This window comes from Lagopus leucura, unplaced genomic scaffold, assembly GCF_019238085.1.
Source record: "Lagopus leucura isolate 7727_CA_CO unplaced genomic scaffold, USGS_WTPT01 Super-Scaffold_100001, whole genome shotgun sequence".
Taxonomy (NCBI): Eukaryota; Metazoa; Chordata; class Aves; order Galliformes; family Phasianidae; genus Lagopus; species Lagopus leucura.
The window spans coordinates 35,875,456-35,890,790 of record NW_024962262.1 but is presented as its reverse complement, the minus strand read 5'-3'; the positions used below and the strand labels follow the sequence as shown (position 1 = coordinate 35,890,790).

The 15,335-nt window shown below is 35.8% G+C and overlaps 1 protein-coding gene across 3 annotated transcripts in view; it reads left to right on the top strand.

The window, feature by feature from the left end:
• The window catches only part of DOCK9 (dedicator of cytokinesis 9), a 73,924-nt gene that overhangs the window by 42,177 nt on the left and 16,412 nt on the right, over positions 1-15,335 (top strand). For all 3 annotated transcript variants that reach the window (XM_042866908.1, XM_042866907.1, XM_042866906.1), the window contains exons 24-32: positions 1,347-1,462; positions 1,601-1,670; positions 1,838-1,963; positions 2,093-2,164; positions 9,237-9,383; positions 10,097-10,180; positions 10,859-10,970; positions 12,676-12,854; positions 13,469-13,585. In XM_042866908.1, the coding sequence (XP_042722842.1) occupies positions 1,347-1,462; positions 1,601-1,670; positions 1,838-1,963; positions 2,093-2,164; positions 9,237-9,383; positions 10,097-10,180; positions 10,859-10,970; positions 12,676-12,854; positions 13,469-13,585 (1,023 nt within the window). The remainder of the gene's footprint in view (positions 1-1,346; positions 1,463-1,600; positions 1,671-1,837; positions 1,964-2,092; positions 2,165-9,236; positions 9,384-10,096; positions 10,181-10,858; positions 10,971-12,675; positions 12,855-13,468; positions 13,586-15,335) is intronic.

The following is a 15,335-nucleotide window of genomic DNA, read 5'->3' as shown; positions in this document are numbered from 1 at the left end:
TTGAACATGACAACTGTTCTCCTGTTTGTTCTATCTGTTCTTCCCCTCCCTAACAATATTTTACATAAATTCATCTAACATTTCTGATTAGAATTTCAGAAACTCACCTGACTCAAGATTTTAATATGCTCTCCTTCATATTTTATGAGTCCAAACATCACTTAATAATGTCTCAGAAGTTGATGTATTTTCTTGAAGTTCCCTGCACAGCTGCCAGAGATATCAAAGGGGCACAGCTACTAGCCATCTCAGTGTAACTGGATAATCAAAGGCATCATCAGCTTACAAGTCAACTTCTGGTAGAGTTTTATTTAAAACAGCACCCTACCCAAAAAGGTCTGCATTCTGGACAAAAGTGTGATCTGAAATTCTATTCACATGTTTACCCTGTACTGATATTCAAGGCTTACAGAAAACATAATGCACAGCACAGCTGTTGTTTCCAATGGAAATCTAAGTGCTTGTAGGAAGGAAGACTGCTTCAAGTCCTGAATGTGCATATAGGCAAACATTCAAAGACAAACAGCAACTTAACAATAAATGAAATTGTTTGAAATATGTTGTCCATATGCATGTTCAGCAAATGTGCTTCCCCTCTGACCCCAACAGACTTTTAACTCTAGAAAATTTTGTCGCATAAAACTGTGTAGGATGAATTGCCATATACTGACTTGTAAAGTGTAGACAATCGTCCAGACATATGTTGCATGTGATATAAAGCAGAGGATTTCCAAGTGAAATCTTTTTCTGTAGGTACTGCAAAGAGTCTGTGCTCTCAAGTCTGTGCATATGCAAAATGGACAACATATCTTGAAGAAGTTGAATTGTTAGTAGTTACCAGTCTCTAGTTTCCAGAATTATGTAGTTTGGGACTACATAGCAAGACAAATTAGAATGACTAACAAGTATAACTTCTATTACAGTTATCACTGCAGGTAATGCAGTGACAGGTAAGCAATCTGTATGTTTTTGTGGAATTTCTATTTGCTAAGTGTCTGCATTCGTGGATGAAACAGCAAAGTATGTTAGAGTGTAGGTTTAACCTTGCTGTGTTATGCAGTTAATAATTTAAATAAAACAGTAAGTAGTATGCATGTAAACTGAAAAGTTGACATAACATTTCTAAAAATGTTTTTAATGAAACTCAATTTAAGTTACTTGAACATTGAAAATATTTACCAAACATTTATGTTGGAAACTTCTCAATTGTCTTCTTTGTAATTACATTTCAACAACATTAAATAACACAGTTTTTGGAAGACTTGCGGTCAGTTTTCTAGTTTCAGAACTTGTGATTTATAGTGTCCCTGTTACAAGGTAATGATACTACTGTTCCTTTCTTTCAGAGTCTTCATGCTATGGAAGGCCATGTGATGATAGCTTTCCTGCCAACTGTTCTCAACCAGTTGTTTAGGGTTCTTACTAGAGCAACCCAAGAGGAAGTTGCAGTCAATGTGACAAGGTAAAGAATTTGAAGTGCGACACAGAATTTAAATGATGACTGGCTTATCACAGGTTTATAACTGAATAATGTTTTTCTATTGCATTCAAGGTGTTTCTATGATATTTTACTAGGTTTTTGTTTCTGACTTCTATTTAGGGTCATTATCCATATTGTTGCTCAGTGTCATGAAGAAGGCTTGGATAGCTACTTAAGGTCTTATGTCAAGGTAGGCAAAGTTTCAAAAGTCAGTTAAAAGTAAATAAACTCTAAAAGAAATATATATACATATATATATGTATATGTATATATGTATATATATAGATGTACCTGTTTAACTTCAATTGTTTCACATTATGTCACAGTTTCTATTCTGTTCTGTTTTTCCTCCCGAAGTATGCTTATAAAGCTGAACCCTATGTTGCTTCTGAGTATAAGACAGTACATGAAGAACTGACAAAGTCAATGACAACAATTCTGAAGCCATCTGCTGACTTCCTTACAAGCAACAAGCTACTTAAGGTATATATTGAACTATACTTTTTACTGTGTGATCTCATCTAATCGTAACTGAAAATTAGGAACAAATTTTTTTGAAGTAACTGTTCAATGCATGTGTCAATTTTACAGAATATTTTCTTTTCTCTGCAGTATTCATGGTTTTTCTTTGAAGTTCTGATAAAATCAATGGCTCAGCATTTGATAGAAAATTCTAAAGTGAAGGTATGTCAACTTCTGCAAAATGAAGTTATTATAATAGCAATGTATGCAGTGTCTTCTTTCTTTCATCACGTTTTTATTACATATTAGAAGAAAAAGATTTTTAAAATATAGTTTCTACTGTAAGAAAAGGAGAGAGACAGAGAGAGCAAAGCAGGAGGAGAAAACGGAGAAAAATTTATAGGGCTATGTAGGAAACTATAAAGGACAGAAGTCCTTTGATCTGTTCCCTATTAGAAGGATCTTCATAAATCACTAGACCTTTTAGTAAGATCATTTAATATTTGTGGTGCAGTGACTTTGGAGGTGATAGTCAACACTATTAACTTTGATGCAAACAGTGCTGTTCTGCTCCCAAAGAAGTAAAATTGCTTCTGATAGGCTTTTGGTGATACCAAATCATGTATTTCACTGGTAGGCCAATAGTCATGACAGAAAGAACAGTTGAACTCACCCAACTGATGAAGGGGCTTTCTGACTACACAACACCCATCTGAAGAGCACAGATGCAAATAATTTGCCTGTGCTCCCTGAGCTTAGCCACACCTCTTTACCAGGTGCTCAATCACCAGTTCAAGTTCCCATGCAACTACCCAAAAATATGTGGTGCTCTTTGTGAGCTGCATTGTAGCTGTGGTATTAAATGACTTGGAAAATGCAGTTTAAGACCATAAACCTTGTATTTTAAGGCTGCTTGATCTAGAAATAGGTATTTAGCTGGGTAGTGGAACAAGGCATTTAGGTGGTGCTAGTGCTACATATTGACACAGTAAGCCTTTATCACTGGCTTCAAATAAACTCTCTAGGGAACTATGACAAGTATCTTGTTTAGGATTTTTTTAAAATACAAATATATGCACAAGAGGGCTTCTATGCACGTAGTGTAGTGAATCCTTCTGGATTTAAGATATCAGACTTCTTGCTCATGTGTTAACTGAACAGTTGTTAGGAAATTCCTAACAATTTCTAGCAAAAAGACAAAACTTGTCAACTACTAGTCAACAAAAATGCTGTTAATTTAAACAAAGTCAGCAAATTATTCAGATATTCTTTTTTTCTGCTTCAGTGATATCTGTTCAGAGACAGCAGAATCTACAAATTTAGATTTCTTTTACTGATTTGATATTCCTTCAGCAAAGAGTTTTTACCTCAGTTCATTCTTTGAATTAGGTATTTCTTATTTCATGGCAGTATATTTTGAGTTTATAATTACTTAATTATATTATTTAATTAATAAATTAAATGGAAATGAACAATTGATAAAGCAGAAAACATTCGTTTTATTTAATGTTGAAAATTTCCAGAGATGTCTGGTATTGAATTAGAATTGTATAATTTAAAAGATGATATTGGAAATAAAATCATAGAATCATAGAATATTCCGAGTTGGAAGGGACTCATGGAGTCACAGAGTCCAACTCCCAGCTCTGCACAGGACCACACAAAAATTAGACCAAATGTCTGAGAGCAATGTCCAAATGCTTCATGAACTCCAGCACTTGGGACAGTCACTTTGCTCTACCTGCTAGCAATCCATGCTTGATGCACTCCAGCATACACTTGTCCTTCCTGGCTGTCTAGGCACACTTGCTGTCAATAATGACTCCCAGATCCCTTTCAGCAGCACTCTCTCCAGTGTTGCATCCACCATATCTCTGTGTATAGCTAGGGCTGTTCCTTCCCAGGTGCAGAATCCAGCACTTGCTCTTATTAAACCTCATGTGGTTTGTGATTGCCCAGCTCTTTAATTTGTCTAGATCTCTCTGGAAGGCATCTCCATTCTCAACAGAGTCGGCAGCTCCTCCCAATTTATTATCGTCATCAAACTTGCTCAGAATCATAGAATCATAGAATCACTAAGGTTGGAAAAGACCTAAAAGATCACCCAGTCCAACCATTCACCTATTCCCAATAGCTCCTACTAAACCATGTCCCTCAACGCAACATCCAGTCTTTCCTTGAACACCCCCAGGGTCGGTGATTCCACCACCTCCCTGGGCAGTCCATTCCAGTGCCTGACCACCCTTTCTGAAAAGTAATACTTCCTCATGTCCAGCCTGAATCTCCCCTGCCGTAGCTTGAAACCATTCCCCCTGGTCCTATCACCAATGACACGAGAGAAGAGGCCGACCCCCAGCTCACTACAACCTCCCTTCAGGAAGTTATAGAGAGCAATGACGTCTCCCCTGAGCCTCCTCTTCTCCAGGCTGAACATTCCCAGCTCCTTCAGCCTCTCCTCATATGGCCTGTGTTCCAGACCCCTCACCAGCTTTGTTGCCCTTCTTTGAACATGTTCCAGGGCCTCAATATCTTTCTTGCAGTGAGGGGCCCAAAACTGGACACAGTACTCGAGGTGCGGCCTCACGAGTGCTGAATATAGGGGAAATGCCCACATCCAAGTAATTTATGAAAATGTTAAAGAGAACTGGCCCTAAAATGGAGCTCTGGGGAACCCTACTAGTGTCTGGCCACCAGCCTGAAGCAAACTCATTTACTCTTAACTGGGCCCATCAGCCAATTGCTCATTCATCTTAATATGTTTTTGTCTATCTATATGCTGGACAGTTTTTCCAGAAGGATACTGTGAGAAACAATATCTGAAACCCAAAAGGTAACATCAACTGGCTTCCCTTAATCAACTAAATGGATGACTTTGTCATAAAATGAACTTTAACTTGTTAAACAGGACTTGCCTCTCACGAACTCATGTTGGCTGTGACCAGTGACTGCACTGTTCTTCAGGTGTTTTTCAAGAACTCCCTGAGTATTTTTCTCCATAATTTTACCAGACACTGAAGTGAGACTGACAGGCCTATAATTACTAGGATCATCTTCCCTTTCTTGAAAATTGGAACAGCATTTGCCAGCTTCCAGTCAACTGGGACCTCTCCAGATTTGCAAGACTGCTGGAAAATAGTTGAGAGGTCTCACAATGACATCAGTTAGCTCTGTGTCCCTGCTTAAAAAGTGACCATTCTCATCAAGTAACAGACCAGTGTTCTCTCTGGTCCTCCTTCTGTTCACTTTTTTAGGAAAAAAAAAAAAAAAATCTTTTTTTTATGGTCTCCCACACTGTTGGCCAGCTTCAACTCTAACAGCTTTAGCCAAACAAATTTTCACCATACGAAGGTGAACATTATCCTTCTAGTCTTCCCACTTGCATAAAAAATGAAATGAAAAATGCAAGGTTTTTCAGGGGTTACTTACCTGGCAGTCCTGTCAGTACTTTTTATATTCAACTTGGAGCAGATGTGATTTTTCTAATTACCATAATGTGGTGTAGCTGGGAAAGCTTTTTGAAACATGACGTGTGAAGCTTGTTTATCTAGAGGACATAAGCTGGGTTTGGTACATAATATTCTGGAAAAACAATGACATTGTGTACTAAACAGAATTTATATAATTTTTCCTGATACCAACAGACCTACACAAATCTTCACAAGTTTGGCAGCAGCACACTGGTTTGAAAAAAGCTACAGAGAAACCACTAACTTGTTCTCATGAAAACCCATTCCCTTAATTTAATTACAAATTTCTTTCAAGAATGATTCTATTTTTAAATTGAAATCAGATGGTAGATAAAATAAGTATGGTAGAATATAATCTTTTTTAAAGGAGGAATCTGTGTAAACAAATAGAAAAGAAATGCAACTCACTTCTCAGAATGACTGGACCAATGTCCGTGGTTTTAGCATTCTCTCCATTAATCTGCATCTCTTACATGGTGAGCTGCCATGGCTACCATTGATGAGAGTTCACATTACTAAAAGTTTTATTGTTATTTATTTCTTCCACAAGTGACTCATCTGCTCAGAGCTGATGAACCTTTACTGACCCATGTGATCCTACAAACAAATTATATTTGGAGAGCACCAGCACATGTATCTAAGGAACAAATTCAATTTAACAAGATTTTCATTTTGGGGAAAACAAATTGGTAAAGGAACAGTATGTCAGCAACAGATGCCATAGATACATAGATTTGATTACTTGGTACAGCGTGATCATAAATAAGGCAGACTGAGCAAATATTGCTCATGAGAAAACATGAATTTTCAAAGTACTGACTGCTGATTCATTTTATTTATGATTCCACATTGCCAGAAAGAATTAGGTAGACCACAAAAATGCGATCCAAATACTGATGGCACTTTTCACTTTTTAAGAGTCTTCATTCTATAAAGAAGCACAGTGATTTCATAGATATTAGTAAGTTCTATAGATGTAAATCTAAGATGGTGCTATAGAGACTGCTGTAGAGATTTTCATATATAGCACTGAAACTACCAAAATGTTGCTGTATTTTTTAATTAGGACTTTTAGATGTTGCTGTAGAAGTGTATAGTAATCATACTTAATTTAAAACAAACTAACTAAACTTGATACTGGAAAATATTTTTCCATTTTATATTTGTTTACAATCCTTGCTGTACCAGTTTACTATTGAACTTCATTTAGATTCAGATTGTTTCTATTCTGTATCACAGAATCACAGAATGGCTTGGAAGGCTTAAGAAATCATGAAGTTCCAGCTCCCTGGCCATGGGCAGGGTTGCTGCACACTAGGCAATTGGATTGGTTCCTGTGCCTCACCACCCTCATAGTGAAATATTTAATCTATTTCTCTCCATTTGTTTAAAACCATTTCAGTTGTCCTATCTCTACCTGCTTATGTAAGAAGTTGATCTCCCTCCCGTTTATAAGCTCTCTTTAAATACTGGAAGGTGGCAATGAGATCTCTTTGGAACCTTCTCTTCTCCAAGCTAAACAAGCTCAACTTCATAAGACTTTTTTCGTAGGAGAGATGCTCCAGCCCTATGATCATCTTTGTGGACCTTTTCTGGACCTGCTCCAGCAGCTCCACATTTTTCTTGTGTTGTGGTTCTCAGGCCCAGATAACAGTGGAGCTCACAAGGGCAGAGTAAAGAGGTACAACCACCTCCCTTTGGCCCTGCTGGCCACCCTTCTTTTGATGCAACCCAGGGTACTGTTGGCCTTCCAGGCTGCAAGTACGCCACTGCTCCCAAGTTGTTCTCCACAGGGCTGCTCTCAATGACTTCTCCAAGTCTGCAGACATATCTGGGATTGCCCCCAACTCAAATTCAAGTTCAACTCTTCAATAGGAACAAATTCTCTTAACATGCACTTTTTAGATTCTAGTGCGCTCCTGTATACTGCTCTGAACTGCTGTTCATAGAATCATAGAATCAATCATAGAATCATAAAATGGCCTGGGTTGAAAAAGACCATAATGATCATCTAGTTTCAACTTTTCTGCTATGTGCAGGGTCACCAACCGCCAGACCAGGCTGCCCAGAGCCACATCCAGCCTGGCCTTGAATGCCTCCAGGGATGGGGCATCCACTGTTCTTTCTCATTCCTCACCTGCAGTACTATGAAATAAGGTTCATTGCTAAAAAAAAAAAAAACACCTGCTGGAGTGAACTTCATCGTGGATTTTTGTCGTTTTCTCCACATTAGATGTTAAAAAAATTTCACATCTTTTAAGAACTAACCTCACTGTCATCTTCTCTGTGATGTGAAAGAAAAAGAACAGAGCTCACCTCTTGTTTGCAAGTATTCTCATTTCCAGACATCACTTCTTGTTTTAGAGCTCCTCAAAATACCAAACATTACTGTGCTAGCTTTTTTTTTTTGTCCTATTGGCTAAACTAACAAACAGAACCTATTCTGGTATTTCCTGCTTAGGAGATTGGATAAAATGCTGCACTTACAGGTGTAGCAAAATTATTTCTATAGCAAGATTTTTATGATATTTAGAAAGAAATACTGTCCAGTAAAAGCTGACTTACAAAAATATCGATTGACTAGCATACCTACCACTGGAAATATTTAATTTGTAAATGTTATATCATTCATGAATGCTGTTGATATTTATACAGGGATCTTTTCAGCCTTAACATTTAGCAACCTAATTTTTCAAAAAGATAGAACCAGAGACTTTGGAGCACAGTTCAGACACAAAGAGCAAATTGTATAATTGTTGATTCATGTAGTTCTTGTTCTTTAATCATGTCTTGTTCTGCCTAGGAGTGTCGCTTTCAGTTTAGTTCAGAAAAGTATACAAGTAACAAAGTATTCAAAGCACTTGGATATGTTTATTTGACAGTTTTCATAAAGAAAAGGCAGAATGAGTGTACAGTTAAAACAGTTTTTGTCTAAGCCAGCTTCTCCTTCAGCCCCACCCCACCAGTCATTAAGAGCCTTTAGACAAAATGCAGTTGAGTGAAGACTATAAGATGTGGTGAAATAAAGAGGGTCTACAGAGGCAAAATGCTGAAGAGAACTCAATGAGCAATACCAGTTGATAAAATCATTGATAAATATAATGTGCACAGTCACCAGAAACAAGTAGATCATGAACGTAGAAGAAATCTGGTAAGCCAATTGAAGCTAAAAAACTTAAAAGCAAGGGAAAACAATTCTGAGCGGAAACTTAGAAACGTAGGGAGTAAGATGCTGAAGCTTGGAGAGCTGAGATTTGAAGTGACTGATAAGAAAGAGAAAGAAAAAAATCACGAATGAAAATTTTCGTAGTGGCTGAAGTCTGCAGGAGTTACAAAAAATATAGTTGCAGAACAGCAAAATCTTTTTCATGACAGAAAAGGGAGTATTAAAATGCAACTTCTATGCATGAGTAAGCTGGTACTGCTTTGGAAAGGAAAACAGGCAAAACTCTGAGATTCCCATTTATTCTTAGCTTCTTTTATCAGAAGTATTTTAGTATAGAGCAATACTAATACTTAACGCTTACAAACTTGTATGCATATGGTTTTTCCATCAAACAGAAAAGATTTGCTTGTTTGAATTTTTAATAACACAATATTTTCATTCAACCAAGTGAACTTTTTTCCCCCCTCCGTTCAAAATGGCTCAGGAAGATCTTGAATTTAATGAAAATGTTCTTTTAAATTATAATGACAAAAAAAAAATTTCAAACTTTCATTCTTCCTTCCTTGTCAGGTATTTTTTTTATCTTACCTTAAATAAGTTTTCTGATGTATTTTATCATTATAAGCCATATTAAGTGCATGTCTGAATTTTTTTTTACTAGTTGTTGCGAAACCAGAGGTTTTCAGCTTCCTTCCATCATGCAGTTGAAACCGTTGTCAATATGTTAATGCCACACATTACTCAGAAGTACAGAGACAATCCAGAGGCTTCAAAAAATGCAAACCATAGCCTTGCTGCCTTCATAAAAGTAGGTGCATGAGTGTCTTGGGTTTTGTGTTTACTTTTTCTATACTACTGTTTCACCATGGAGTTTAAAGAATTTTAAAGTCAACTTTCATAGAACTGAGTGTGCATAATGCTTTTGAAGTTTAATTCCACAGTCAGGCTAAAATGCACTGAAGTATGATTTGCCTTCTATATTGAAACAGCCATCTGTTCAGAAGTTTGATTTTAATGAGTTTGTATTTTATCAAAATTTTATTTCTTGTTTTGTTTTCCCCATTCAGATATCACCTTGTTACTCTCTAATCCAACAAAATCTTCATGCACTGGGTTATGTTTTATTTACACATATTTTATACGGACTGGTTTACAGTGTCTTTCTTTTTTCAACCAATAAAAACTATGAGGAAGAAAAAAGGATGGGAAATAAAATGATAGATACAGCTGCTAGTGCCATGTCATTTTTGTTTATGCCAAGATAGATTTCTTATCTTCTAACAGCTCTTTTATTTTTAATTTGTTTACATTCTGGATTCTAAGAAAAATTTGGTATGTGTCTGTGTATGTATGTACTTAGTTTGTTTTGTTTTCTTACATGCAAACTGACTGAAATATCAATAGTGTGTTCAGAAAATTAACTAGTAAAATACAGAAATATAGTAAGTGGATACTGAAGCAACATTTAATCATTTCTATCTTGTTTGCTTTTTTTTTTTTGTTTGCTTTATTTTCCCCCAGAGGTGTTTTACTTTTATGGATAGAGGTTTTGTTTTCAAGCAAATCAATAATTACATCAGCTGCTTTGCACCAGGAGATCCAAAGGTATTCTGCTTTTAAACAAAATAGTTTTAAGAGTTGCTTGTTGCATATGGGTAGAGTCCTACATTAAGGCTTTAGATTTATGTCTAGCTACATTTAAGCATGTTTCTTAGAAATTTCTACGCTATGCCTATATGATTTTCTTTTTCCATGGAATCATTTTTTCGAATTTTGATTCCCATTTCCAGCTACAACTTGACCACCGTAGAGCATGTATACTACTCTAGAATATGTACTGCCCTCTAGAAAAAGGGAGAGGAGAATGGGCAACACTAAGCAGGAATTTTTAGCATGAACGCAAAAGGCTGAAGTTGGAAGCATTTGATGTGATCTGTGATTTCTGATAAGTTTCTATCAGTTTCCTGTAGTGGGAAGAACATGTATCAGTGGTACAAAGGATTTCTTCTGCAAAATCAAACTTCTCTTAAATCAGTGTGTAATATGTTATAATATGCTATATGTCCAAGTAAATTTGGACATAGTAGGATGTAATTAGAACATACCCAACTGTCAAGTATAAATTGTTCTGAAAGTACATTTTGATGAGCTACAGAACATTTGCAGGTCTCTAATTCCTTGCACTGGAAGATTGCGAGAAATCACTCTCGTGTAAGAAAGCTAATTTTATAATCTTAATCAAATTACTGCATCAGTTGTTTAATTTATACTTTATTTTTGCAGACACTTTTTGAATTCAAATTTGAATTTCTCCGTGTAGTTTGTAATCATGAGCACTACATACCTTTGAATCTACCAATGCCATTTGGAAAAGGCAGAGTTCAGAGATACCAAGGTAAATTCTTTTAAAGGCATGTATGTTGTGTTTTTTAGATGTCACTGTTTTAAATGGAAGCCTAAAGTTTTAATCTCTTCCTTTAAACTGAGAGAATAGTTTAGGTAGAATAATCTATACAAAGCACCTACTCATTAAAAGATATGATAAAGTATGTTTTTAACTCTTGTCTCTCTTTCCCGTTCTGATGTTAAGTTTTGAGTAGTAATTAAATTTTTATCAAAGTAATAGAACAAGATTTGGGAGTAAGAGCTAGACAGCAGCACAGAGCTTGTGTTTGTCTTTGACTTTTTCCTTTTATTCCTAATGGAGCTGCAAGACTAGAGAAAATAGTAGTTCTGAATACACAGTAAAAGATTATGTAAAATCCTGTTCCCTGGTGATCTAGGATTTTGGCCAGAATAAAAGACCTTTATTTGAAATCTTTCTGGCCCTGTTTTGGTATCCCAAGCAAAAGAGCTCTCGGGTGATGTGAATGGTTCTTGTGTGCATTTTAAGAAGGACTGTAGAAAGCCTGTGCTTTCTGATTTCATGATTCCTATACTGGGAGAGTTTCTTTTATGTTCTCCATTTACTGCGTATAATAGATGGATTATTTAATTTCATAAAATACTTCTAAAGTGTAGCAGTTCGACTTTACTCTGTCAGATCTGCTTTGTTGGTTTTCTGTATGTGTCTATATGTCTATATAATATATACTTATCTCTATATGTGACTTAGTGTGCATTTATAGTTACTAACAGATATTAAATACTTTGTGGTATAAAATTGCATTGTAATGATTTGAGTGAAAAAGTTCTTCAATAAAATGTTCATTAATCCCAATTCTATTGCAATCGACACTAAATATGTAAATATTTTTGGAAAAGTAGTACTTCTGGTTGAAGTTGGAAAAAAATACCTACTATATTATTGCACTTATAATTTACATATTTCTAAGCTAATTTATTTAAATATTTTCATGTTCTTCTATGTAAAGTGAGAAGAAATTGCTTCAGTTAAAATGTACGAGGCACGTGTTCTCTCTTACAGCTTTTAGTATCCGCAGCAAATCTGGGGGATTATTTTCTTAGAAAACATGAATTAACTAAGATCACAGATGTTAGCAGGCTTTATCACCTATATTCATAATCAGTGTTTTTGGAAGATAGATAATGAAGAAGGAAGTCAAAACTGCAATACAGAAATCTCAAACTAGTTAATCCATGTTTGGCTTGTAGCCTTAGAAGCTTACTAACTTGGGACTGAACTGCAGAATAAAATCTAAATTCTTCTACCCCACAAAGAAATTCCTGAAGAATAGGATATTCATAGCCTTTATGCCCTGGGTGCCTTTTCAGTGAACGAATGTAGATCTAAGTTTAATATGTAGCTATAAGGCACTGGTCATGATAAGCTTAGAAGGAAGATCATGCATATTGGACAGTACTTTAAGAATACATAATTTGAATATACGTATATATGTATATATATATTTATTTATTTATTTCCATATGCTTATACTTCTCTATTTTCTACTGGTTGAATATAAATTGCAGTTGTTTAATGCATAATTACGTGGTTAACTGGGTATATGTGAATATTTATGATATATACAAATGTCTGAACAGGAATTTGTCAATAACTTTTGTGTTCAGCCTTAGGTTAATTGATATATTATTTAAATTATACCATTCCTTACATGGAATTTCTGCTTTATTTTCAGACCTCCAGCTGGATTATTCATTAACAGATGAGTTCTGTAAGAATCACTTCTTAGTGGGGCTGCTTCTAAGGGAGGTGGGAAATGCATTGCAAGAGTTCAGAGAAGTGCGTCAGATTGCTATTAGTGTGCTCAAGAATTTGATGATAAAGCATTCTTTTGATGATAGATATGCTTCCAGGGTAAGTATATTTCTCTGTTAGTGGTACAAAATGATAAATACTGTGTGCACACTTTCAGAGAATTTTTTTTCTTCTTTCACAAAACTTACTAATTTGCAGCCATGTTGTTTGAGTTCAGACTGCATCTGTGATGAAAATGTGTGGTGTTTGTAGGAAAAACAATTTGCAGGCCCCATTACTTTTACCAAAGAGGACCACAAGGCATCTTTTTAGAATAATTACATTTATTTATTACATTTTGATAGCTGTTTTTGATATATTTTGGTAACCATTACATTTAGACATATAACGACTATTTTTAAAGCTCTTAATTTCATTAAGTGCTACTCTTAATACTTGACAACTGTCTATACATCATCATTACTACTGGTAAAGTGAGCATAAGAAAAATGCTGTCATGAGTTTATAAAGCTGTCGTAAGATTACTTGGTTAGTCTTAGCTGAAATCATATTGCTGTAGGTTTTCTCTGTGTTATATTGAAACAATAAATAAAATGTGTTGATAAAACTATAGTGAATACAGAGATGACCATTACTTTTCCACTCAGGAAGTTATAAGTGTGAACTCTGGCTTAACAAATATTTATTAAACGTTCTTTTCAAACTGTTTTTAGGTCCATCAAGCACGAATAGCCACTATGTACTTGCCACTCTTTGGATTGCTTATAGAAAATGTCCAACGAATCAATGTTAAAGATGTGTCTCCATTTCCTGTTAATCCTTCCAGTAATGTGAGTGACCATTTCTATTTGATATTCTGATTATTTTCATCATAATTTCTTGCTAACATGTATATAAAATAATACATACTTTCAGGAAAAAGTTCCATAAATTTCAGAATTCTTGGAGTTTGTTTTCTGTCCTTTATACTACATTAAAATTTTTAGTTACATTTTATGATTTTGATTGCCCTTCCTCTGGTCCAGCTAAGTTATGCCTGACATCATAGTTGGCTACATTCAATAAATGCATCATAACTTGCTCTTCAGTTGAACCTGTGAAGATTTTTGTAGAATGTCAAGCCTCAGACTAACACAGTATGTTTCTAGTGTCATTTGATTTTAATATTATATAGCATCTTACTATTTCTGTATCTCTCGTGTATGTTTCTATCATTCTATTAACAACTATAGACCTCGTGCATCTTTTTGTCTGCTCTAACAAAAGTTGAAGGAGTAGTGTTGTTGAAGTGTCAAAAACAAACGGAAAAAAAAAAGCCAACCAAAGAAAAAAACCCAAAACTAAACAGGAGTATATTGAAATGCTATTGTTGTACACAATTATTGAATCTGAGATTTAATAATTAAAGAGTTTATTTTTATTTTTTCCGTATTTTGCTGAGTACCATTTGCCAGTTAAGAAAGAGAAAGAAACTTACAGTGCCTTTCCAACAACACAAAAAATTGGGTATTTAAAATAAAAATCTAGGTCTTTTGAAATTGTCTGTATTACAGTGGAATACTCAATTGTATGGAATACTCATTTTTTCCAGTATTTGCTGAGATCTTTTAAGTTAAAGGCTATCTCAGACTTGTGGAAGTATCTGAACCTATCATTCCATGCTTTTTGAGCATAGATAATAGAAATTAAGAAAGAAAGAAAGAAATATATTCCAGGAAGTTCCTGGAGTGGGCAAAAGATAACTTCCTGACACAGCCTAGTAGGGAAAGGACCCCATTAGGCCTACTATTTACAAGCAGAGAAGGAATGGTGAGAGTCATGGTGGTCATGACTGACTTGGAAGCTGACTTGGACATAGTGGCCAAGAAATAATTCATTTCTCTGTTACTGGTGAAGTTAGGAGGGAAGTCAGCAAAACTGCTGCCTTGGATTTCCAGAGGGCAGACTTTGAGCTTCAGAATGGGCTGGGAGAATCCCTTGGGAGTTAGTCCTGAAGGGGAAAGGGTGCCACAAAAGCTCGACATTCCTCAAGAACACACGGTGGAAGGCCGTCCCCATGTGGTGTTAAAGCAAGCCAGTGTAGAAGACCAGCCTGCTGAACAGTTTTTGCTAAGACTCCAGGAAAAAGAGAGTTTACTATCATTGGATGAAGTGGCAGACAACTCTAGAACAGTACATGGATGTTACTAGGATATGCAGAGAGAACATAAGAAATGCGAAAGCTCAGCAGGGGCTTAATCTGCCATTGTGAAAGATTAAAAATAAAAAAAAAAAAAAGTGCTTTTACAAATTAATGAACAACAAAAGAAGGGGCAAGGAAGATGTCCATTCTTTATTGAATGCAACTAGGGACATTACCACCAAGGATGAGGAAAAGGCTGAGGTTCTTAAAGCCTTCTTTGCTTCTGTCTTTAGTAGTCAGAACAGTTATCCACAGGGTACACAAGCCCCTGAACTGGAAGACAGGGATAGAGAGCAGAATAAACCCTCCATAGTTGGAGAGGAAACAGCAGCCTGCTATTCCATCAAGTGTGTGGGCTGAATAGGATCCCCCTGAGGGTACTGAGAGCTGGCCAAGCC